The sequence below is a fragment of the Triticum dicoccoides genome, chromosome 6A (assembly GCF_002162155.2).
Source record: "Triticum dicoccoides isolate Atlit2015 ecotype Zavitan chromosome 6A, WEW_v2.0, whole genome shotgun sequence".
NCBI lineage: Eukaryota > Viridiplantae > Streptophyta > Magnoliopsida > Poales > Poaceae > Triticum > Triticum dicoccoides.
This window is the reverse complement of record NC_041390.1, coordinates 614,794,184-614,816,729: the sequence shown is the minus strand read 5'-3', so window position 1 is coordinate 614,816,729 and position 22,546 is coordinate 614,794,184. Positions and strand designations below refer to the sequence as shown.

The 22,546-nt window shown below is 44.4% G+C and overlaps 2 protein-coding genes, 1 long non-coding RNA gene and 1 other non-coding gene across 6 annotated transcripts; 1 reads left to right on the top strand and 3 right to left on the bottom strand.

The window, feature by feature from the left end:
• The first annotated feature begins 1,702 nt into the window (after positions 1-1,702).
• On the top strand, positions 1,703-10,201 carry LOC119318498 (receptor-like serine/threonine-protein kinase ALE2). 2 transcript variants are annotated; one of them, XM_037593070.1, is made up of 8 exons: positions 1,703-2,376; positions 4,167-4,280; positions 4,369-4,446; positions 4,645-5,016; positions 5,100-5,357; positions 6,629-7,015; positions 8,574-8,814; positions 9,160-10,201. In XM_037593070.1, the coding sequence occupies exons 1-8, from the start codon at positions 2,298-2,300 to the stop codon at positions 9,848-9,850; spliced, it is 2,220 nt and encodes a 739-aa protein (XP_037448967.1). In that variant the 5' UTR covers positions 1,703-2,297; the 3' UTR covers positions 9,851-10,201. The 2 variants fall into 2 exon arrangements, with proteins under 2 accessions (XP_037448967.1, XP_037448966.1); XM_037593069.1 differs by having other exon boundaries at positions 1,708-2,376; positions 4,642-5,016.
• Positions 10,202-11,334: 1,133 nt separating this feature from the next.
• LOC119314640 lies at positions 11,335-12,594 on the bottom strand. 2 transcript variants are annotated; one of them, XM_037589353.1, is made up of 3 exons: positions 12,447-12,594; positions 12,029-12,259; positions 11,335-11,910 (listed from the first exon to the last, which is right to left on the bottom strand). In XM_037589353.1, exons 1-3 carry the CDS (start codon positions 12,565-12,567, stop codon positions 11,684-11,686), a joined length of 579 nt encoding a protein of 192 aa, XP_037445250.1. In that variant the 5' UTR covers positions 12,568-12,594; the 3' UTR covers positions 11,335-11,683. The 2 variants fall into 2 exon arrangements, with proteins under 2 accessions (XP_037445250.1, XP_037445251.1); XM_037589354.1 differs by having other exon boundaries at positions 12,068-12,259.
• A 6,311-nt stretch (positions 12,595-18,905) lies between these two features.
• TRNAW-CCA lies at positions 18,906-18,977 on the bottom strand. The gene has a single exon. It is a non-coding gene; the product is annotated as a tRNA-Trp (tRNA).
• A 1,870-nt stretch (positions 18,978-20,847) lies between these two features.
• On the bottom strand, positions 20,848-22,546 carry LOC119314639. The gene is made up of 3 exons (XR_005152400.1): positions 22,481-22,546; positions 21,596-22,242; positions 20,848-21,289 (listed from the first exon to the last, which is right to left on the bottom strand). It is a non-coding gene; the product is annotated as an uncharacterized LOC119314639 (long non-coding RNA).

Sequence of the window (22,546 nt, the reverse complement as noted above, 5' to 3'; positions counted from 1 at the left end):
GTGCCTTTTTTCCTTTCACAAACCGTTCAACATTAACGTCTTGAGTGTCGTATGGATAAAATTTATCTTTTGCTAGAGCCAGGATGCATGCAGAGACTAAAAGAATAGCCTCCCCCCTGTGTAAAAAGCATATACAAACTACAAAGCCCATCGAATAAATTATGACAATATTCGTATTGCACCACACACAAAAGTAGCTTCGTATGTACGGAATCTCCCGATATAATTATAAAAGGAAACTATTTCCTTCGCGACTGAAGTACCAATGCGAGAGGCCCTCAACAAAATAATAAAAGCATTCCAATTTAGATATGAACACGATATATATTTCATAATGAGGTGGATTTTCTAGTATCTTACAAAATATCACCGGGAAAATGTTGTCATACCAAAATACATTAGTCTGATTGTTTTAGGGAAGCAAACTTAATGGTTTAGGTTAACGTTATGTTGTCACACGTGTGATGAAGGCACGCCAGCCCCGTTACATGTTTGACTTACCCTATACTAACTAGGCACGCTCCAAGTTGTCGATCCATAATTGCAACATCGCCCCTACCCCACCCACTCACCCTTCCTTCTCAAGGTAAGCGGCGAACGAGGTGGCATTACAAACTTTACCCTATACTAAGGCCCTCTTTGATTCGCAGGATTTTCAAATCGTAGGAATAGAAAAAGTATAGGGTTGGAGTGGCATGCACACATGAATCCTACAGGATTAGCATGGAGTGTTTGATGGCACATGAAAAGCAAAGGAATTGTAAAAAGAGGTTGGAGTGGATGTTAGATTTCCTATGAAATGTAGCACAAAAGATTCCATAGGAAAAATTCCTATGGGATCCAATCCTATGAATCAAAGGACCAACATAGGAAAAATTCTTAAGGATTTCAATCCTTCAGAAATCCTATAGAATTCCTTTGAATCAAAGGAGCCCTAACTAGGCATGCTCCAAGTCGTCGATCCATAATTGCAACGTCGCCCCTGCCCTACCCACTCACCCTTCCTTCTCAAGGTAAGCGGCGAACACGGGGGCATTACAAACTTTTGAGGTCAAACAGATGCGTTGGAGGCTGAGGGGAGAAAGGCTTGGTTTTTTCCTCCATTGCGGTGACCGAATGCCAAGGCCAGACGTCACATGCCGACGTGTGCACGGATGTGTAAGCGATGATTCGAGTCGTTCGGCCAAATTGGCGTCACCCATGTGGTTCCGCATACCAGGGGAATATTCCCTTTAGCGGAACCACCTCACCGAACACCGGGATCGGCCCAACTAACAGGACCGTTCCCTTACGTTTCATTTGATGCATCCAATCAAGCACACCGAGACGTGAGAAGAGTCCAATTTATGGCCCCGTCTCGAGTAAATAACATGCTAATAACCACAGATAGCGGGAATAAAATATATAGTACCACAACAATGATACCCTCGTAAAATCAATGACACTTATTTTAAAACAGAGGGAGTACATGGTTAATCATGCATTGACGGTAATGCAATTCAACATTATCATTCAATTATACAAGTACATTGTTCTAAGTCGTTAATCCATAACCACACCCTCATCCTCCCTCCACCATCAAGGTAAGGGCTGAAAACATCGGTACCCATTTTCGCCGCTGATGATACATTCATTTGCTACACAGAAACATCTTCTGGATAACCCGCAAAAAAACATTGGATAAAATTTGGCTGTGTGTAGCAAGGTCGTCGGAGCAATCAACATTACCCGAAAAACATGTAAAAACAAGCAAGATTCGCGCACACAAAGTCGCACGGCCCGGATAAAAAGGCTGTCGTGTCAGTAGTCTCAGTCCAAGCGTGCACGGACGACGGTCTGGCCGCGTTGACACCGGCCGACCCGAGCTTCCCATCCCAAGAGGAAGAGGGGCAAGGCTCCAACGCAGCCGCGTCGGTCCCTTCTTCCCTCCCTCTTCCCCCCGTCTCCTCCCCGCCACCGGTAAAGCGCGGCTCGCCGGATGGATGGATGGATGGATTCGTAACCCCGCGTCTGCGATTAGGATGAGCAGCGGAGCGCATTAACTCCAGTAGGGAATTAACACCTTCCTTTCCTTTCCTCTCCTTTGCTTCCGAGGTTAAGCAAACCAGCCCACCCCAGCGCCCAAAATTTATTGCCTTCCCCCTCCCTCCCTCCCCCACCTCCAGCGCCCCTCGCATCGCCTCTCCTCTCGCTCGCCGCAGGCCTCGCCGACCTAAGACCCCCGTCGACGCCGCGCCCAGATCCGCCGCGCGGGCGACGGCAATGGCGTAGCGCGCGCGCCGGGCACCCGGGACGCGATGGGCCGCCGCGGAGGGCTCCTCTTCCTCCTGCTGCGGGTGCTCCTGCTCCTCCCCGCCGCCGCCTCCGCGCTCCACGGTATGCTTGTCCACTCGCTCCCTTCCTTCCTTGCTCCGCTTGCTTGGTTTCGGACCGCGCTCTCGTTGGGTTGGGTTTGGGTTTGGGGAGTTCGGGCGGGCGGGGCGGGGCGGGGCGGGGCGGGGTTGGTGGCTCGCTCTGCTCCGCGGCCGCGCTTGTGTTGCGCGCTCCGAGGCGGGTGGGGTGGGGTTAGGTTTGGAGTGAGGGCGTGGGGGTTGCTTGCGCCCGTGGGGGCGGCATTTTCGGTGCGAATTCCAGCTCCTCGTCACTAGCCTGTGGAGTGGACGGTGGACATAGCAGCAGCAGCAAGATGCGACGTTGCTGTCGCGTGCTCTGGGGATTGGGGGAAGCTGGGAATTGGGGTTCGGGTGGGGGTTCTGTCGGTCCGTGTGCGTGAGCGCCGTGTATTATTAGGGGAATTCTGCTCTCTGTCAGAGGTATGCCCGACAGTATTGTTTCTAGATTCTGCCATGATCGATGGTTTTGACTACTAGAGGAAGGATCCAGCAAGGTGGGTACATGCGGCTGGAGCTCTGTGTACGGTCTGTGAGAGGGAAGGCGGTTTTAGCCTGACATTGTTTTTTCATGCCTGAAAGTAACAGATGACAATGGCTACCACTGCTTGTTCCTTATGCCAAGGAGGCATGGGACTGGTGGACAGTTTGTGCTCCCACTGCCGCTGGAGCACTACACTGGACCCTGTACATTCATTTTTGAGTTTAATTTGGGTTTGTGGCGCGCGTAAAACAGCACAGGGGGGTGCCCATCTGTGTGAAAAACCAGCCAAGAGACCACAGCACAAAACCTTAAGGTAAAAGGCGCGCCTATAAATAGTTCGAATCCGACATGTAGTATGGTCTCTTAATAGTCAGCCAACACTTGCTTTGCTTGCAAGTAACACTTGCCGATCTTCTCTTAACTAAATCTGTGGTACTAGATTTTATAGTTGTATTCTTCCATCCCGGTGAAGCTATCGACAATAGCTGAGTGTAGTATGATGACCCCTCTTGATTGGCAGCTATAAGTTGCAAGGATACGGCAGGAAACCAGCGTATCAGGGGTTAGATACGTCTGAATACTCGAATACGTTCTGGTACCCGCCAAAACGTATCGGACACGTTTGGGTACCAATTCAGTGTCATTCTCGGAGTTAATTACTAACACCGTTACTTTCTGGAATAGTTATTGCACTTGGTGTCTCTCATGCTCTTAGCTTTGGATCGCAACCATGAAGCCTTTTTTTTTGGCGATTACAAGGACGACGCACACGTGAACACACACCAGTGACACCGCCACACACACACACCTCACCCAAGCCAGTGCCTCCTAACCAACTGCTAGAATTTGAGTGAAATGCTAACTTTCACTCAAAACTCCAAAAAGTGCATGACACAGCAGCAGCATGCGCTGGAAAGGCATTTCATGTTTTGTTTCCATGTATGAGGAATAAAAAGTGTCACTGTGATGTAAAATTTGGATAAATTGAGAACATACGCAGAATTCAAACATTTCCAGATGCAGAACAAAACTTCTAGAAAATGTCTTATTACCTTTCCAGTTCATATGCTCTTATTTTAGAAATAGACACTGCCAACGGGCATTGCCTATATAGGTCGCAAATGCAAATGTACGATTGTACAGTGCGCCTGAGCTTCTTGAAGTAACCATTTGAAAGTGTATATGTTAATCTGAACATGATGCTACCCATATGGTTGGTCAAAGTTTTTCTCTTATGAGATTTTTGCAATTCGTTTCTGTCAAACGTAAACTTATTACCTTTCGTTCTCCAGCAAACATACAGCCTAGTCCAGCGCCACATCCGTCAAATCCCCCTGAAGCAAGAGTGTTTGGACCTCGAATTTCCCCGGCATTTTCTCCTGCAGTGCTGTCTCCAAGATCTCCTGGTATGTAACCGTGACAACGTCAGTGCTAAAAGTTCATGCTTAAATTTCCCATAAACTATCAATTATTTAATATCTGCTATTCTTACAGGCATCGCTGTGCATTCACACAAACACCACAGACGCCCACACCATGCCCCTCCGCCACCCCTATCTCTCCCACCTGAAGGTTTGCCATTTATGTTTACAATTTCATACTGCATCCTCGAGTTAGTTCACCTAATCCCAGATATTATCCATCCCTCTGGACTATTCTTTTTAGTACTGCTGCTTTTGACATGCAGACTAATTGTTGATCAGAGTATAAGCTTGTTTGTTTTGTTGTAACTTTTTGTGTTGAATAGTTTTTTTTTGGTACCTTCAGCAGGTTGCTCTAGCACTGTTTGTACTGAGCCATTGAGTTCAACACCGATCGGTTCCCCCTGTGGCTGTGTGATGCCCCTTAGTGTTATTGTTGACATTGCTGTAGCTCCATATTTACTATTCATGCACACAGCAGAATTGGAAGTTGAAGTTGCAGCTGGCACCTTTCTTAAACAGAGCCAAGTGAAGATTATGGCTGCTATTCCAAGTGTCCAAGATGACCAGAAGACAAGAGTCACCTTTTATTTGGTGCCACTAAGAGAACATTTTGATCGCTATACTGCATCACTAATATCAGATAGGTTCTGGAATAAAAAGGTTCAGATTAATTCATCTGTTTTTGGAGCTTACGAGGTTATAAATATTACCTATCCAGGTAAGAAACCTCTGTGTGCAGTATTTGCTTCTTAGGTTATTTACCTGAATTTATGATTTAGATGCGCAATGTCATCACTGCAGGGCTGGGACCTGCACCACCAGCTATGTCATCTCTTACGTCAGGTCCTCCAGGAAATGAAGAATACCCTATAACCGCAGATGTGCACCATCAGAAGAAGAAATTAGATAGCTGGATCATCGTGGTAGTTGCAGGGTCCTCTCTGGTACTAATCGTGGCATGCATTGCGCTCATTATTTTAATAGTAAAATGGAAGAAACTTAAGCGCTTTCATGAAGCTGGGAACCATGTGATCACCCCGTCAGTTAAAAGAAGACATGGTAAAATCGACAGCTTTTGTTGTCGTTAAGTATGCTATTTATTATTGTTGCTACTTTAACCATTGTACACATATTTTGAAACCTGATGGGCAATGTTAGAATCCTTTAATAGAGTGTTCTTGTTGGCTGTGCACAAATGATATTTCAGTTATTCCCGTGATAGATCAAATTTACCTACTTACACCCGTTACCAAAGAGTGAAGAAAGCATTGTTCCTGATTCTTTTATTTTAGATCGTCTTCAAGATACAACCTTGATCATTTTTCTTACAAAAATACACTAGTTAAAAGCATAAAAACATGATACTATGTAAAGTATCTACACTCCCATAAATATGCCGCCAATTGGTGGTGATTGTCTGTTCACCTTCGGGTTACATTACATGTTGGATTTCACACAAATGGTTAGGAGCCTATATGAATATCTTGATATGGCACAGATGGTAAAATTAAAGATATTCTTTTTTTCGCAGGGGAAATTAAAGATATTCTTGAATATACAGTATAATTTCCCCAGTATAGCAACACACAGACATTTGCCGGCTTTATACAAGAATCTGTTACGATCATCTTGAGAACCACGTAGTGGGCAGTTGGTTAGAGCCCCTTTTTTTGAGTCGAACGACTAGTCGGGACTAGTCGTTGAGTCGTAAAAAAAGTCGAGTCGTAAAAAAGTCGACTCAACAACGTGTTGACTAGTCGACGAGTCACGACTACTCGCATCTGCAGGGTCGACTATTCAAGAGTCGCTACCCCAGAACGACTCGTCGACTCGAAAACTATGATTAGAGCAAGCTCCACAGGGTTCCTCATTTCTACATGACAATGTACATTTAAGGGAGGGAACCTCTCCCTTTAACCACGTTAAGATCATCTTCATGTGGGCAATAGGGATATTTATAATATTTACTGGTGGGTAATATTTCCACTTGAATGATTCTATTGCCACATAGATATTGGTAATCAGAGTTACACTTATCGGCGAGGCAGAACAATTGGACACTTCTTTTTATAAATTTGTCTGAATCCTAAAATTGATAAAAATATATATTTTAGTCTAGAGTTCTCATATGCTATGTCCTATGTGCCTATGTTCTGCGTGGAAATAACCGTTTTAATATTTGTTAGTTACCCCCTATTGTGAAAAAAGAATGTCACTTTGCATGCATGGCACATGAACTTTTTAAAACCTATAACCCCCTGTTTCACAACAAAATTCGCTAGTAATGGCAGTTATGCTAAGTTGCTAACGACCTAATGTGTGGTACACAGGTGGCAGATCTCAGCCAACTAGCTTGGTGAGCTCTGCATCAGCGTCAATGCTCTCAACAGTGGCCACTTGTGCCGCATCAGTGAAGACATTTTCGCTTGCACAGCTTGAAAAGGCTACTGATGGTTTTAGTTCAAGAAGAGTTTTGGGTCAAGGTGGATTTGGGCGTGTTTATCACGGGACCATGGATGATGGAAACGAGATCGCTGTTAAAATGCTCACAAGAGAGGACAGGAGTGGTGACCGTGAGTTCATCGCGGAGGTGGAAATGCTCAGTCGATTGCACCATCGTAATCTCGTCAAATTGATTGGCATTTGCACTGAACGTGCAAAAAGGTGTCTTGTTTACGAGCTTATACGCAACGGAAGTGTGGAATCCCATCTTCATGGTATGTTCTAGTATTAGTAATACATGCTATGTTTGGTAAGTCTTAACTAGTGAAACCATAGCAAGAAATTCGTATATATTAATGCATAGCAGCCAAAATGGAAATATTTAACTAAGCGTCCAATTTTCTCGTAATACTACCTCTTTTCCAGTTTATTAGGCTTGCGCTGTTGAGCATATCCCTAGATCAATAATTTGACCAACATAGGATGAGTTGTATAGTCCAAAAATTATCCATTAGAAAGTATACAATTTAAAGTTTCTAATGATATATTTTTTGTGATATATAACTTGTATTACGTTGATCTACTTCTCAACCTAGATATACACGCAGGCCTAATAAACCGGAAAGGAGGTAGTAGAATGACTAGATGAGTCTGGTCCAACAATTTCTTTTAGCTAAGCTTAGATTGGCAGGACCAGCTGCTATTCTTGTTATAAGATTTCAAAATTCAGAAAGTCGCTTTGGAGGACGGGCTCTAGGGAGGACTGTAAAGAGAAGTTCAAAAATATTAACTTTATAGCTCGATTATGTGTAGATATAGATGTGTAGTATAGCTGTACTAAGTTTCATTAATGTACATATTTGTATGTGATGCATATAAAAGGACAAATATTTCCATTTATTCATTTACGAAGCCTTTGATCCCAAACAAGTTGGGGTAGGCTAGATATGAAACCCTTTCACGAGGACTTCCCAGGAGGTCACCCATCCTAGTACTACTCTCGCCCAAATGGGTTTCATACCCAAAAGACTGGCTAGTTTTTACGTTGGCTCGCCAAGCCTATCACAACCCTTAGATATGAAACTCTTTCACAAGGACTTCCCAGGAGGTCACCCATCCTAGTACTACTCTCGCTCAAATCGGTTTCATACCTATGGGACTGGCTAGTTTTTACGTTGGCTCGCCAAGCCTATCACAACCCTCCTCCTTTACCCGGGCTTGGGACCGGCTATGCCTAGAAGACATAGGCGGAGTTATATAAAAGGACAAATACATGAACAAAAATGGGCTTATTTTTGTCTTTTTTGGGCATTGCACATATAGATGTGTAGTATATCTGTACTAAGTTTCTAATGTGTATATCGTATATAGATGTGTAGTATATCTGTACTAACTTTCTAATGTGTATATCCTATTATTTAGGAAAATTTACATATACACAGAGAACATCCATATGTACTCGTAGAAACAATTTCAACTTTTGTTTGGAACTTTGAAATAACATTTTTGTTTATTTTCAAATTCTGGGCTCCATGGAACCCGATGCCAAAAGGTCCAAAACGCTGCACTATATTATCTTTTTTTGAAAGATCAGAATATTATCTCATTAATGATATGAGTAAAGAAAACTGCATGGATGAAACAGGATCAACTACCGTTACTAATCTACTAACATCTGAACTTTCTCCAGTGGCGTGTCTCAAAGAAAGCAGTGAGCTATCTTAGAAAACAAAAATTGACCTCATAATTATCACTGCCACATGTAAGCCTAGGATTAGGAGTGTGTACACTCAGCATGACTCTTTGTGTTAATCTGATCCTTTGTGTGTCCAGGTGCTGACAAGGATAAGGGCATGCTGAACTGGGATGTCAGGATGAAAATTGCTTTGGGTGCTGCTAGAGGCCTGGCGTACCTACATGAAGATTCAAACCCACATGTCATACACCGCGACTTCAAAGGTAGCAATATATTGCTGGAGGATGATTTCACTCCCAAGGTTACCGATTTTGGATTAGCAAGGGAAGCAACCAATGGAATCAATCCCATTTCCACAAGGGTAATGGGCACTTTCGGGTAAGAAACTTCGCTTATGTCCAGCCCCTATAATATCGTCAACACACACTATTAATGAAAATAAATGATATATATAGCACCTATTCTTTTGGTATTTTGTGATGCTGTGATCGAATGATTTTGTGTCTCTTTGTGATTAATACTGCCTTCCATACACATTTGTTGATATTGTAAGAATGTCTTCATGTCAAACAACAATAATGCTTGGTAGGGTCGTTCATGAATTACACTTCTCTAAAGCTATATGAATTTCGGTACATAAATTTGCTCAAGAGTAGCTTGTCTTAATTCCATTCTAATTATCCTTGGCTTTCAAAAGCTAAAATTTCTCTGTTGATCATGCAGGTATGTTGCTCCAGAGTATGCCATGACAGGGCATCTTCTTGTCAAGAGCGATGTCTACAGTTATGGGGTTGTCTTGCTGGAGCTTTTATCAGGAAGGAAGCCCGTAGGCATCTCCGACAACATGGATCCTGAGAACCTTGTGACTTGGGCTCGTCCTCTTCTAGGCAATAGAGAGGGCTTGGAGAGGCTGATCGACCCTTCTCTGAACGGCAACTACAAATTCGACAACGTAGCCAAAGTGGCGTCCATCGCTTCGGTGTGCGTTCACAGCGATCCGTCACAGAGGCCGTTCATGGGTGAAGTAGTCCAGGCACTGAAGCTGATTTACAATGATGCAGAGGAGGCCGTCGGTGATTCCTACAGCCACAGGGAGTCATCATGTGACCCGGACGACGACCTCCCGGCGGGCTTCATCTTTGACAGTGGTAGCGGCAGCTGGTGGAACAGCGGAGCTTCCGGGTGCCTGGACTACCGGAACCCTTCGCCATTCATAAACATGGAGTACAGCTCTGGCCGAATAGAAGCGAGGCAGGAGCGTGAAGGTGTCCCTTACTCGGCAGCATCGACGGGCGGCCGTGTACAAAAACCAGCATCCCAGAGTAGATCAGCCCCTCTGCAAATCAGGAAGCTCTCCCCGTCTCACTGGTCAAGAGGCAGCTTCAGCGAGCATGGGCGGCGGCCTCGCCATTGATTTGATAAACTAGCGTTAGACCAACTGTTAGCTTCGTTTTTTAGACTTGATGAGACAAAGGCTAGGGGGAATGCCATTCGCTGATTCGCCCCCCGTCGATTCTTGCCTCTGGTCAGTGTACAGTTTTCCGACAGAGTCCCAGCCAGTGACTCTCTCTCTGGTAGTCTGATGATGTTTGTAATCTGCCTTGAGCTGCCCTGCTTCCCTAGAAGAAAGGGCGATGGGCCGGCGGCGTGGCTGGCAGGTGCTGTCTAATTTTTGGAAACCGCAGTTCGGTTGTCATGTGTCAGGTTTGTGTGGTCTTGGTAGGAGGATTATTGCCAGAAATCTGGGCGATATCATTCTTGTTGTTGTATCCTGCGTGCCTTGCCGATGTACTGGACTGTTAAATGTTGATGAAGTGATCTTCCTCTCATTGGTGAGGTGAAAAAGATATAGTTTCCAGTTCAGTTGACTTTTTACTCTTGCTGTCGTTCTGTAGCTGTAGCCTGTAGGGTGTGTGCGGTGCGGTGGGTGGCTTATGGTTTTGTGGTTGCGTCCGAGTTTATGCAAGATATGCAACATCTGCTTCATAAGTTGGAAGCATAAATATTGCAGTAGAAATTTCACATGGAACGGCCCATATGTTGTGCATCTTTTAGAGAGAACGTTGGGGACGTTGGCATGCCGTATTCCGTTCTGCATTCTTATTTAGCAAACACACTATGTTCCGTAATTTTTTGTAGCATGTGGAAGGGCTTACATGTGTGTATCAAGATGGATGGAGAACATACGAAGACAGCACTGGGCCGGGCATCAAGAGCATGCTAATCTAGATAGATAGAAGAGGAATATAGCTTCGGTCACTCATTATGATTATATCCCTCGATTGCTACTTAGTTAATAAAAAAATGCCTTTTGTGAAAAAATGATTTTTTTTATAGAGGATGAATTTTATTGGCTCAAAATGAAGCATCAAGATGATACAAACATAAAGAACACATATTCGGCCTCTTTACAGTTAGGATGCACACAATTGTCATTAACGCACACATAAAAAACGCGCCAACAACTAGCAAAGTCATATAAAAACAAAGCGATGTAGCCGAAGAAAAAAAGAAAAAAAAATCTAAAGTGATCAGATCTGTGGTCGACAAATTACAACGACGACAATATCTGTACCAATCATGTCATGGCACGACACGGACAATGAGACTTTTCAATAGCAACACCTTCCGAAAGGATCGACGCCCAAGCGCCACCGTCCAAGCTCCAGCATCGAAAGCATGTGTGTATCAAGATGGATGGAGAACGTTCACAGACAGCACTGGGCCGGACATCAGGACCACGCTAATCTAGAATAGATAGAGAGGAATGTACAGTGGATCACTAGCTTTGTCATGAATCGACTGCTGACGCAGCCGACGAAATGAGGCCAACGGAGAACGAAGGAGGTTGTTCCATCGGCAGACGTTGACATGGAGTGAAATCAACGGAGTGACGGGTTAAAAAAGGGGGCCGTGCGTAGTAGCCATTATTCCATTTATTGTATATGTAAAAACATGCATACACAGGAGCTGACGACACTTCAAAAATACATCCTGATGATCTAGAGAGCGTGTGTGCTAGCCCTGATTTGCCATATACGTGGTGTGCGTACATGAACGCACATGCGTACGACTAGTAGTATAACAAAACGGGAAAGGGTGTCCATGCAACCATATGTGCTGGACCTTATTACTATTGCTTTAAGTATATTTACCCCCATCCTAATGTGTCTAGACAAATCTAAGACAAGTGATTCGGACAAAGGGAGTATATTTCTAGCATATGTCGCACAGGCGCACGCGCTAGCTAGTTACCGTCGCTCACGGCGACATCGTCGCCGTCCTTCTTCCTCGCCGAGTGCGCCGGCGCCGACATGGATGGACCGGTGAGACCTGCACCGTCTTTAGGCACGCACTTGCAATAGATTTTGAATGCAACGAGTTCACATTTCTGTACTGTGCCGTCCGGACACGGCCACCACGGCTCTAGATCGTTGAGCACCTTTGTCACTTGGACTTGATCGGTAGGACCACCTGAGGCCATCCGTGAGTTAGTTTATCCACGTGGCACAATAGTTAGTTAAAATGTTCCAATTAAGAATTTTTTTTCTAACAATAACAATAGTGGCATATGTTTCATTAACTGAAGCACCTTTGTCGTCGGAGTTCTTCCGCGACAGCATCTCCTTACCGATCTTCCTCGGCGAGCCCGCCACCGCCGACATGGCTTGACCAGCGGGGCCAACACCTTTTTCACGCACGCAACCACAATACCATTGTAACGCAATGACTTTGCATTTCAGCACCTTGCCATCCGGACAAGTATAGAATGGATCCTCTATGCCGATCACCTTTGACGACCCGACTTGATCAACAGAATCACCTGAGATCTTCCATGCTTACAGTGAGTCCATCGGTGATAAGCAATAAACGAAGTAGAAATAGCATGTAGTCCCTCCGGCCCGTAATGCAAGACATTTTTCGACGTTACAAAAATGTCATGCATTATGGGACGGAAGGAGTATGTGGCAACAAACAGTAGTTCACGGGCACTTGTGTCAGTCACGAACCTCTGCCATCGCTCGGAAGCCGGACCACGCCGCCAGGGGAGAGGCGGCGGGCGTCCGCGGCGGCCTGGAGCCAGAGCACCACCACGATGGCCGTGGCAATGCACCTCTTGGTAGTGTACATGGCTGGCTCTCTCTATGATCTTCCCAGTCTTGCCTTTCACTCTCTCTCGAAGCGCCGGGCAGCATTTTATAGCCAGCAAGATCGGCCTCGCGGCACGTACTGGCTGCCAGGTAATCTGCCAGATAGATCAGTGTGTGGCTGTGTATAACGTGCCAGTGTGAATACGCGAGACCTGGATATCCAGTGCCTTTCCCGGCCTGGACGCGTGTGTGCACTGTGCCCAATTCTGATCCATCATGTCCCTATGCTCGTAGGAAGATGCCCGTGTCCTTTTGTGATGTGAGCTCTCGCAATTTCCACTTGTGAGTGTGATTCACGCCAGCCATGGGACTAGTGCCTCTCACCCATATGTACATACACAAACGTCCATGCTTACACCCAAGCTCGTAGGCCATTGGAGACGATGCACATACGGTGGAGAAACCAAACGTCACGATTTGCCCTCGCTACCGCCCGACGATTTGAGGCCCCATTTTGCTCTCAAGTACTATTAGTATTGCTTAGTGACGGATATTCTATTAGTTGCAAATAATCATTGAATTCATGAGAGCGCTTTTTTGGAAGAAGGATATTCTAGTTGTCCGTGAGAATTAATGTTTTCCATACAGACGTACCTTTGGATCAAAGAACAGGGCATCGCAATTTGCTATGTATCACTTTTGTAGGTCACCAATTCTTTTGTGAGCACACTGAATTAACTCCGCAGCCAACGCAGTGCACTCCTTACAGTCTGGGTTTCTGAAAGGACGCTCCATTGTCGAAAATTTTGCGTTGGCTGCGGAGTTAATTCAGTGTGCTCACAAAAGAAAACTGCCTGTTGTTGCGTTGAAGCTTGACTTCCACAAAGCCTTCGATAGCGTCAGCTGGGACTGTCTCAAGCAGGTCATGGAAGCACGGGGTTTCCCACAACAATGGAGGCAGTGGGTCGACAACTTGCTCTCCTCTGCCAGCTCCAGAGTCATGATCAACGGGGAGCTGGGCCCACCCATCCTTGCCAAGCGTGGTTTTCGGCAGGGTGACTCCTTGTCGCCTTATCTCTATCTGTTGGTGGCAGATGTGTTGCAAAGACTATGCTGTCTGCATTTCCAAAGTGGGTCTCTGCAACATCCACTCAACGCTGACTGTTTCTTTCCTGTGCTGCAGTACGCGGATGACACTTTGATCATCTTCAAGGGGGACATGCAGCAGGCCACGATCATCAAGGACATCCTCAACTCCTTCTCAGCCTTCTCCGGTTTGACTATTAATTTTCACAAAAGCACTTTAGTGCCGGTTGCTGTGGATCCAGTCATCGTGGAAGAGATTGCTAGTCTGCTTGGTTGCCCCATCTCCTCCACCCCCTGCACCTACCTTGGTCTGCCCTTGTCACTCAACAAGATCACGCATGGGTTGCTGCTTCCTGTTATCCACAAGGTGGATCGTCATTTGTCAGGCTGGCTGGCCACCTTCCTCTCTCTAGGTGGGAGGCTCACCCTCATCAACTCTATGCTGGCTGGCATTCCTACATACTTCATGGCATGTTTCCCATGGCCTAAGGAGTCAATCTGCTCCCTGGAGAGCCTGCTACGAGCATTCCTTTGGCAAGGAAAGAACAAAGTAAAAGGGGGACAATGCCTCGTGGCCTGGGACAAGGTGACTCTTCATCGCCAGAATGGAGGTCTGGGTGTGAGAAACCTACAAGCTCATAACCAAGCCATGCTCTGCAAGTTTCTCTCCAAGGTTCTACAACACTCTGACATCCCGTGCTACCAATGGTTCGCCTTGCAACACTGTCAGTCTACCTTGACTCTTGGGCCTTCCGGGAGGGATACTGCTTTGTGGCGTGGCTTCAAAGACCGCATCCCCTTTGTCTTTAACTCCTCACGATGCATCCTCGGCTCGGGCCAGTTCATCTCCTTCTGGCATGATCTTTGGGTCGAAGAAGGCAGGCTACGTTTGCTGCTGCCTGTTCTATACTCCTTCGCCAGGAACCGCTGCTGCTCCGTGTCCTCACAATACTCAGATGGCACCTGGTCAGTACAGTTACACCCCAACCTCTCTCGTTCTGATGAGCGCGAGCTCGTCCTTCTGCAGCAGCTGCTTGCCCCGCTCGCCCCTGATGGGTCAGCTAAAGATGTTCGCTTGCCGTCGGCCACTGGCAAGTATCTGAGCACATGTTACTTCTACAGCCTGCTGACTTTCCGTGGTGTTTCTTGCGTCTTCCATGACTTGATCTGGGACGCCCTGATCCCTTTGAAGCATAAAACCTTCCTATGGCTCGCTTTTTGGGGCCGGCTCAATACCAGAGACAACATGATCAGGAAGAACTGGGCTGCCGTCACTACTGACTCTGGTTGTGACATCTGCCCTGCTATGGAGTCGGTTCACCACATTTTGCTACATTGTCGGGCGGCATCCTCTCTCTGGCAGCACCTTCAACTTGCTACATTAGCTGGCAGGGTGCCTGACATCCTCTCCTTCGTTCGGCAAGCTGCTGCTCATCTTCAGTACAAACGCAAGTGGAATGTTGCTTTTGCCGCCTGTGCCATCTCCCTTTGGCATGCCCGTAACGATCGTGTTTTCAACCCACGATCTTGGACAGATGCATATGTACGTTTTCATGCCGCAGATATGATCCGTCTTTGGTCCTACAGAGCCAAGAAGTTGCAAGACAAGGAGGACCTCAAGTTCTGGGGCGATTTAGTAGCAATGTAGCTTGTTTTTGTTTATGTTTTGGCTTTTGGCTGCCGGTTCTCCTCTTCTTCTACTCCTGTCTGAGCAACTCCTTTTCTATCAGGTTATCTTGTGGCCTTGCACTAAAGTGCACCCCACAAGCCTCATGTTGTATGCTACTCAGGCTTCGGCCTGTTTTGAAATATAAAGGTGGCTCGAGCCCCTTTCGTTTAAAAAAAAAAGACTAGTTGGTACCCTGGGTAGGACTAGCTATTCCGACAGCGCATGCCCCTTGAGTCATAGTCACAAGGGTCATCTTTATGTTTGTGGGCCAACATTCTTGAGTCTTGATGATTCCGTCTATTGTTGTTGGAGCTCTTCACACTTGCCTTGAGGTTATTCGCTCTTGACGTAGGAATCCTTCAACTTTTAGGAGAAACTAGCTAAATGCATGTGCGTTGCCATAGAAAACAAAAATAAATCAATGAAATAATTGTTTTGATTTATAAATATATGCTGAATATGAAAGTATGCCATCTCTGTTCATATAGCGATAAATACTAATTCTCTCTATCCTCATCTTTTTCTGGTCGACATTCCGTCTCCTTAACCATCACCTCCTTGCAAAAAGATAAAGTGGCATATATCTTGATGTACCCTAACCCTATTCATCTCTATTCTCTTGACCCAACCTTACTCGAGAATTATCACCGCTTTGAAACTTATTCATCTCGCCTTAACATTATATTCTTTGTATTCTCATAAAATTGAAAAACATGACATGCAACTCATGGATGATGAAGTCAATGATAGCTGTAGAATATGGTGAACGTTGACAAGACAAACAAGCTCCTATATGACCCTTTGTTATCCATTGAATATTTATGGCACTTTAAACCCATTTTAGTTACTCAAGACTTTATTTATTCCATTTTGACTTTTATGTACACATGATCTTCGATGCTTTGCCTCCCCCGTCCAAGTTCACCACCTCTATCGATATTACTCTTCCTTCCCAATCCAAGTTAGCCACCACAGTCAATGACACATTCTGCTCGCAATGCCCCCTTCCACCACCACCCGCCCATAGTTTTCATTCAAACACATAAACAGAGAGTTGTATTAAGATAGACAACCACACATGGGTCACTTATAAGGTTGCAATAAATAAAATAAATATTTTGCAGCCACTTAGGCTAGCACCTCCGGCGCGTTCTTCTCTGCTCTTTATACCTCACCCATATCTATCTCTTCCATGACTGACACAAGGGATGGGGTGGCCGACTTCTCCCTTGGAAAAAACGTCACAAATTGCACTCGCTACCACCAGACGATTTGCGGCCCCATTTTGCTCTCAAGTACTACTAGTATTGCTTACTGACAAATATTCTATTAGTTGCAAATAATCATTGAGTGAGAGTTTTTTTTGTAGAAGGATATTCTAGCTGTCCATGAGAAGTAGTGTTTTCTATACAGACGTACCTTTGGATCAAAGAACAAGACATTGAAATTTGCTATGTACTACCTCCATTGCGAATTATAAGATGTTTTGGATATTTCAATACATACTACATGTTTACTAAAATGAGTGAACAAATTAACACACTAAAACCCATCCACATACATCCGATTTAGAAAAATAAGTAGAACACCTTCAGAACAGAGGACGATGTAACTCCTAAGTCATAATTTTATACAACTATTTTCCAGAAAAAAAACATATATCAAAACTTTGTCTATGCAAACCATGGGATGCACTCAACCCTTAAAGTAAATTCTTGAGTTTTTCCTATAGTACACAACCAAATAACTTTTGTTAATGAGATGAAGCCATGTTGTCTTCATCGTGACAACATGAGATTAGGGGGGATTTTTAGTAACATAGTCGCAACAATAACTACTGAAAGTTGTGTATGGAGCTTATAAGGAAGGTTATTGTACACCGATAAAATTAACACTTTGATTTTTCTTAAATATGTTCAATCACCTTGACGGAGTGTGATCTACACCAATGTTACAAAGGTGACACCGGAGGATTTTGATTGATGGCTCAATTGTTCCTGGAAATCGAGCCCGACTCCAAATTATTGTTCCTCGACCTTGGTGCAACTTGTGCTCGACTCCTTGGACTCGACCCCCAAGCTCCCCAATCTCGTCTCTAGTGTCCTCCCCTGTTTTGTATTCAAATGAGATGACACAGAAGACTAGTTGCTTCCCTAGGTAGGACTAGCTATTCCAACAACGTAAGCCCCTTGGGTCATAGTCACAAAGGTCATCTTTATGTTTGTGGGTCAAAATTCTTGAGTCTTGATGATTCCTTGTATTGTTGTTCGATCTTTTCACACTTGCCTTGAGGTTATTCGTAATTGACATAGGAATCCTTCAACTTTTAGGAGCAATATTGGCGATGGGTTGATGGGTAGCAGGGGAATGGCTCTTTCTTCCAGAAAGATGAGTGTGGTTGAGTAGAAACATCCAGGGTGGAGGGGGGAGGGGGTCTAGAAGTCTCAAATATTTTTCTTTTTTGCAATGATGATGCTACATGTATGCATCATGTCACAAAAAATAAAATGTAAATTCAATTTGTAACTCGGCAAAAAGAAGACAAAGTCAGCGATCATAGCGATAATTGGCCATAATCTACATCCCAATTTAATTAAACTACCATTCACAGCTAGATCTTTCCTTTTTCAACATTTGAGCTTTAAATTTTGTGACATGATGGTTGATGCATGATGTGTGTATGTCATGATTTTTTTATTGAAATTTGGACATGTTTTAAAATAGTGTTTCCATAGCTAGAAGTGCCAGGAGTACTCTAACCTACCGAGCACCAGATGCATTCTCAATGAAATCATTGTGATTGATTGTTTTGCACGATGGTTTCGTCTTCTCTTTCCTACATGGATATATGATAAAGCCGCTTAATTTGGTCATTATGTCGTCGTTATTTATAGTGGTAACAATGGTGTCATCATTAGTAATAAATGAATAACACGGTCTATGAGGTGACCAGGAAGAGTTGGAGCTTGGTGAATCACAATACACTGTCAAACTAAGACTGCTCACAGTGGAGAGTAACATAGAGTAGTAATAACTTGCCGATGTTACTAGTCTATGTTACTACCTCCATAGTGGATAGTAACATATGAATGGTATCATGAAAGAGTTCATTTATTAGGCTATAGACTCATTATGCCTTGAAATGTGTGATGTTACAGTAACTAGCTAAGTTACCACAAATCTCTCTCTCCTCATTAATTAACTGCCACATAAGCAATCTTGTATTGAAATGTGTGATATTACTAGTTAATTACTCCCATTGTGACTAGTCTAAATAGACCGTCAGTAACTTTGCGCACAAATTTAACATTCAAAATTAGGTATTCAATTTATGATTGGAGAACAAAGCGCCTGCCCCTGGCTTGCTTGATGGGGCCATCTTTGAGTTGCTTTGGGAGCTTGAATATTTTGGCTTGCAGAGTTTGAATTTTGCGGAGGTGCCAAATGCTCCCAAATTACTCCAAGGAAGAACATACCTTTTTATCGGGTACAAATATGTGCCGTGCTTATTAAGTCGCTGGAGCAACACCTCCCCTGCTTCTGCATCTATATGATCTGAAGTCCGAAATGAAACTGCGGCAAAAAGTTAAAAAAAAAATAGACCGGATTAGGATCGGGGCTATTGAACCCGACGTGAATCGAACACGCAACCTTCTGATCTGGAGTCAGACGCGCTACCATTGCGCCACGGATCCGGTGTGCTGTTGCTCGCTAATCAAGGTACAAAACCGAAAGCACGAGCACGGGTACTGCACGTTCGCTCTTGACCACGTACAGAGCATACCCTATTATCTTATCATATCACAACCCACGTGCCTTTCCAAATTACAGTTACTTCGAAGCTTATCTTAAGGATCTGGAGGATGTGCTCATGGCCTCATGGGTCTCGTGGCTGGTCAGGCCGGCAGTCCAGCTAAAGTGCAAAACACAGGAGATTTAACAGGAACGCGTGGAAAAACAGGGAGCTGAACTGGGTAATTCTGGGAGCAGCAGCCAGTGGAGGAGAGGGTTGTGTACATGAGTTTCTGCAAAGTTGTAGTTTCTGTCTCGTTTCGATGTGCTACCCCTACAAGGTTACGTTGGCGACGGCGCCGGCCGGCTACATCCACGGCGACTCTCGACCGGGGCACTTCCTCATCGGCTCCCACCGCCCACCTCGCCAACGGGCGGGGGACGCTCGCCTACAGCGTATGTTAGATAGGCTGGGCCCAAGTTCCCACTCGCCTAGCGCCCGTCTCTATTTTTTTTTTCACTTCTAATTTTTGTTTTTTAGGTTTTCTCTGTTCATAAAAGTTATTGTATTTTTATTAAACTACGAAAATTATTTCATATTTTTGGTAAAAAATAGATCACAATGTTTCAAAATAATAAGATGAAAACATCAAAAACTATTCGCGCATTTTTTCAAAAACCATTCGAACCAGTCATAGGAGCACGTCTCTCTTTTTTCTAAAACTCAGCAACGTCTCTTTACGGATACACTAGCTTGTTGTATACGCCTTTTCAAGTCTTTGATTTTCTTCTTCTTTTTTGCGAGTAAAAAAGGAGGACAAAATTGAGAGTTTCTGGGACTCGAACTCAAGACCTCTCGGTTGAAAACCAAGGGTGCGAGTTACTCATGTGACTAACGTTTCCTAGGAGGAAGACGGTAGACAAACACATTTTCCTCGCAGTTTTAGTTGTGATGCAAGATCGAACGGTCGCAGTTTCGGAAATGTTATCAGGCGAACGAGCTCAGTTTTTCTTTTCTTCCTATATATAACAAGTATGCTACTTGGTGTCGTCTTAGTCAAAAACAATTGTGCCAACCTTAACCATTGGATTGACATTTAACGTCTGTCGTGTTTCTTCAATCTCTTCTTCCTCCAACCGTTAAAGCCAAATCAGCGCCGGCGGGACCGCCTGCTCCCGCCTTCCACGGCTGGTTGTGCTGCCGCGCACGAATCGTGGCCACATCGCACCCTAAAACTCTGCGCATCTTCTCCGGCTCCTGTTCGTTCCCGTCCGAGGCCTCACCATCGTCCTCCGCCTTGGTTCGCTCGCCGCGGCGCCGCCCTCCAATGTTGTCAATATGGTTAACAACCGAGAGGAATAAGGAGATGACTGTACATGGTGAGGATGACGGTAGGGATCCAGCAGCGCGCGCAGTAATTTTATTTTTTCGGGACGAAGAAGGGTATCAACTGGGTTGTGCGGGAGCTGTGGCCCGTCTAGCCCAGACTTTTATTTCATATGTTCACGACATGACCAGCCCAGTTTGGTTTTTTTCCTTTCTGAAAATGTCTAGCCCAGCTATTTTGTTTTTTGTAGAAAATAAACCATAAGTAATAACTAGTACAAATGCCCGTGCGTTGCAACGGGCAAAAAAAAAGCAAAGCCTTTCTTATAGCAGTTATGATAAACATCGGTAATAGGATTACACTCTTATTGTTGTTCGGAGCATAAAGTGTGGATGTGAAGAAGCTAGCCTAACTTCCTTCGTGTATGGAATAGTATAGTGGTGCATGAAATAGTTTGTCTATCATTTTTTATGTTTTGTTATTAGAGTTGAAACATGTTTTGAAGCCCAACATTTTATGAACACATGATTTTTTTAGTGATTTTGTAATATTACAGGGTGACCAGACACAAAAGATAAATAAAACCGCGCAAGAAATATTCTATCTATATATACAGCCCAATGCTAGCTAGTAGTTCAAGCACTTGTCACCTGTATGTACACATTTTGATGCATTCACTTGATTAATTGTTTGTTTGTTCTTGGGCATACGTTCATGGCGGATGGCTGAGCCTGATCGTCTTCATGACCATCGCCATCATCTGCATCTACACCGGGCTTCTAGAACCTTGTTGCTGCTTTGTTTGCTTCTTCACATGATGCAATATATTTGTCCTGCTAGCCTTCCCACGGTGGCTATATATACACTAAAAGAGAACAATCAGACTTGGCAGTTTTCAGCTTTCCAGTGACATGAATAGCAGCAGCGATGCATAGGACCTCTCCAGCCTGAAGATTTTCACAGGAAAATAATTTGATTATGACCAGATTATAGAAGGCAAAAACTGGTCTATTACAAAAGTAGAAAATGTTAGCACAACACTGAAATTTGAAAGTGCTTAACGTAAGTAAAATTTTGTAACATAACACAGAAATTTTCAATCACTTAGTCTGTAGGTCAAAAATTGTTTGCCGGAGTGCATAACACTAACCACATTGGTTTGAACGCCAAAGATTTTTTGATTGCAGTATACAACACTTAATTTATTTGTTTGCAGACCTAACATTATATTCCATGCCAACGATTTCAATTACCTCTAGTGGCTATAGCTTTGCATCAGAAACGTTGGAAGATCCGAGTCGGCGGCGTATGTGCTTCTGCCTTCCCCCACAACGGTGCGGCTCTCCAAACTCTCCTCCATGGCAGTCTCTCTCCCTCTCGGCAGCGCCGCTCGTCCATCAGACCCTCGCCTCCGTCGCATGGTGCGAGAGAACTCAATCCCGCCTCGCTTCCTCTCTTTTCTTTCCTGAATCCCGCCTTGTTCATATGTATATGCGGTTCCGGCGTCCATTTGCCTTGTCCCTCGTTCATATATATGCCCTCAATGGAGGTAATACATTCCTGATGATATTTGTAATTAAACAGGACCCACTACACTCTGCTTATTGAACCTCAAGGTGGTTTACTGATTTCAAGTCAAAGACATACTCCCTCCGGCAAATGAATGTATCTAGAACTAAAGTATGTCTAGATACATCCATTTCTCCGACAAGATTTTCGGACGGAGGGAGTAGATAAATTGATCAGTTAGGGTTTTAGAAAGCAGAAGGGACTATTTAATAGACAGACGAATCAGAACTTAGGAACACAACCTGATGCTAGCTCGGTGGTAGTTGTTGCTCGTAACAGAGCAAAGGTTAGGAGTTCGATCCCCTTGTCCCACACCTGACGGACGAAGGCACTTTTGACATACGAAAGAAAGTTAGACAAACGTACAAAAAATCAGGAGGAAGAAGTGTTATTCTCTTTAATAGTAGGTATAGACATGAGAAAGAAAGAAAGGAAGACTGCACAGTGTTATTTCAGAATCTTGCTTGCAACTGTTTGAATTGAAGAGAAGAATTGCTTCTTTCGAGAACAAGCCTCTAGATTATTTTTACATGAAGATATAGTGTGTGCACAATAGAAGACCAAATTACCTGTAGTAGATCGAACAGATCATGCCAATTTTTTCCTTCTTTCTCGAGCCAGAGAGGTTTTTGTGT

Bases quoted from the DNA above. Each gene is read 5' to 3' on its own strand.
- LOC119318498 (XM_037593069.1), top strand. From the start codon at position 2,298: ATGGGCCGCCGCGGAGGGCTCCTCTTCCTCCTGCTGCGGGTGCTCCTG. The intron at 4,281-4,368 runs GTATGTAACCGT...CTATTCTTACAG, and splicing joins GCTGTCTCCAAGATCTCCTG to GCATCGCTGTGCATTCACAC. The intron at 5,358-6,628 runs GTAAAATCGACA...TGTGGTACACAG, and splicing joins GTCAGTTAAAAGAAGACATG to GTGGCAGATCTCAGCCAACT.
- LOC119314640 (XM_037589353.1), bottom strand. From the start codon at position 12,567: ATGTACACTACCAAGAGGTGCATTGCCACGGCCATCGTGGTGGTGCTC. The intron at 12,260-12,446 runs GTTCGTGACTGA...GGAAGATCTCAG, and splicing joins GCTTCCGAGCGATGGCAGAG to GTGATTCTGTTGATCAAGTC. The intron at 11,911-12,028 runs GTGCTTCAGTTA...GGATGGCCTCAG, and splicing joins GAAGAACTCCGACGACAAAG to GTGGTCCTACCGATCAAGTC.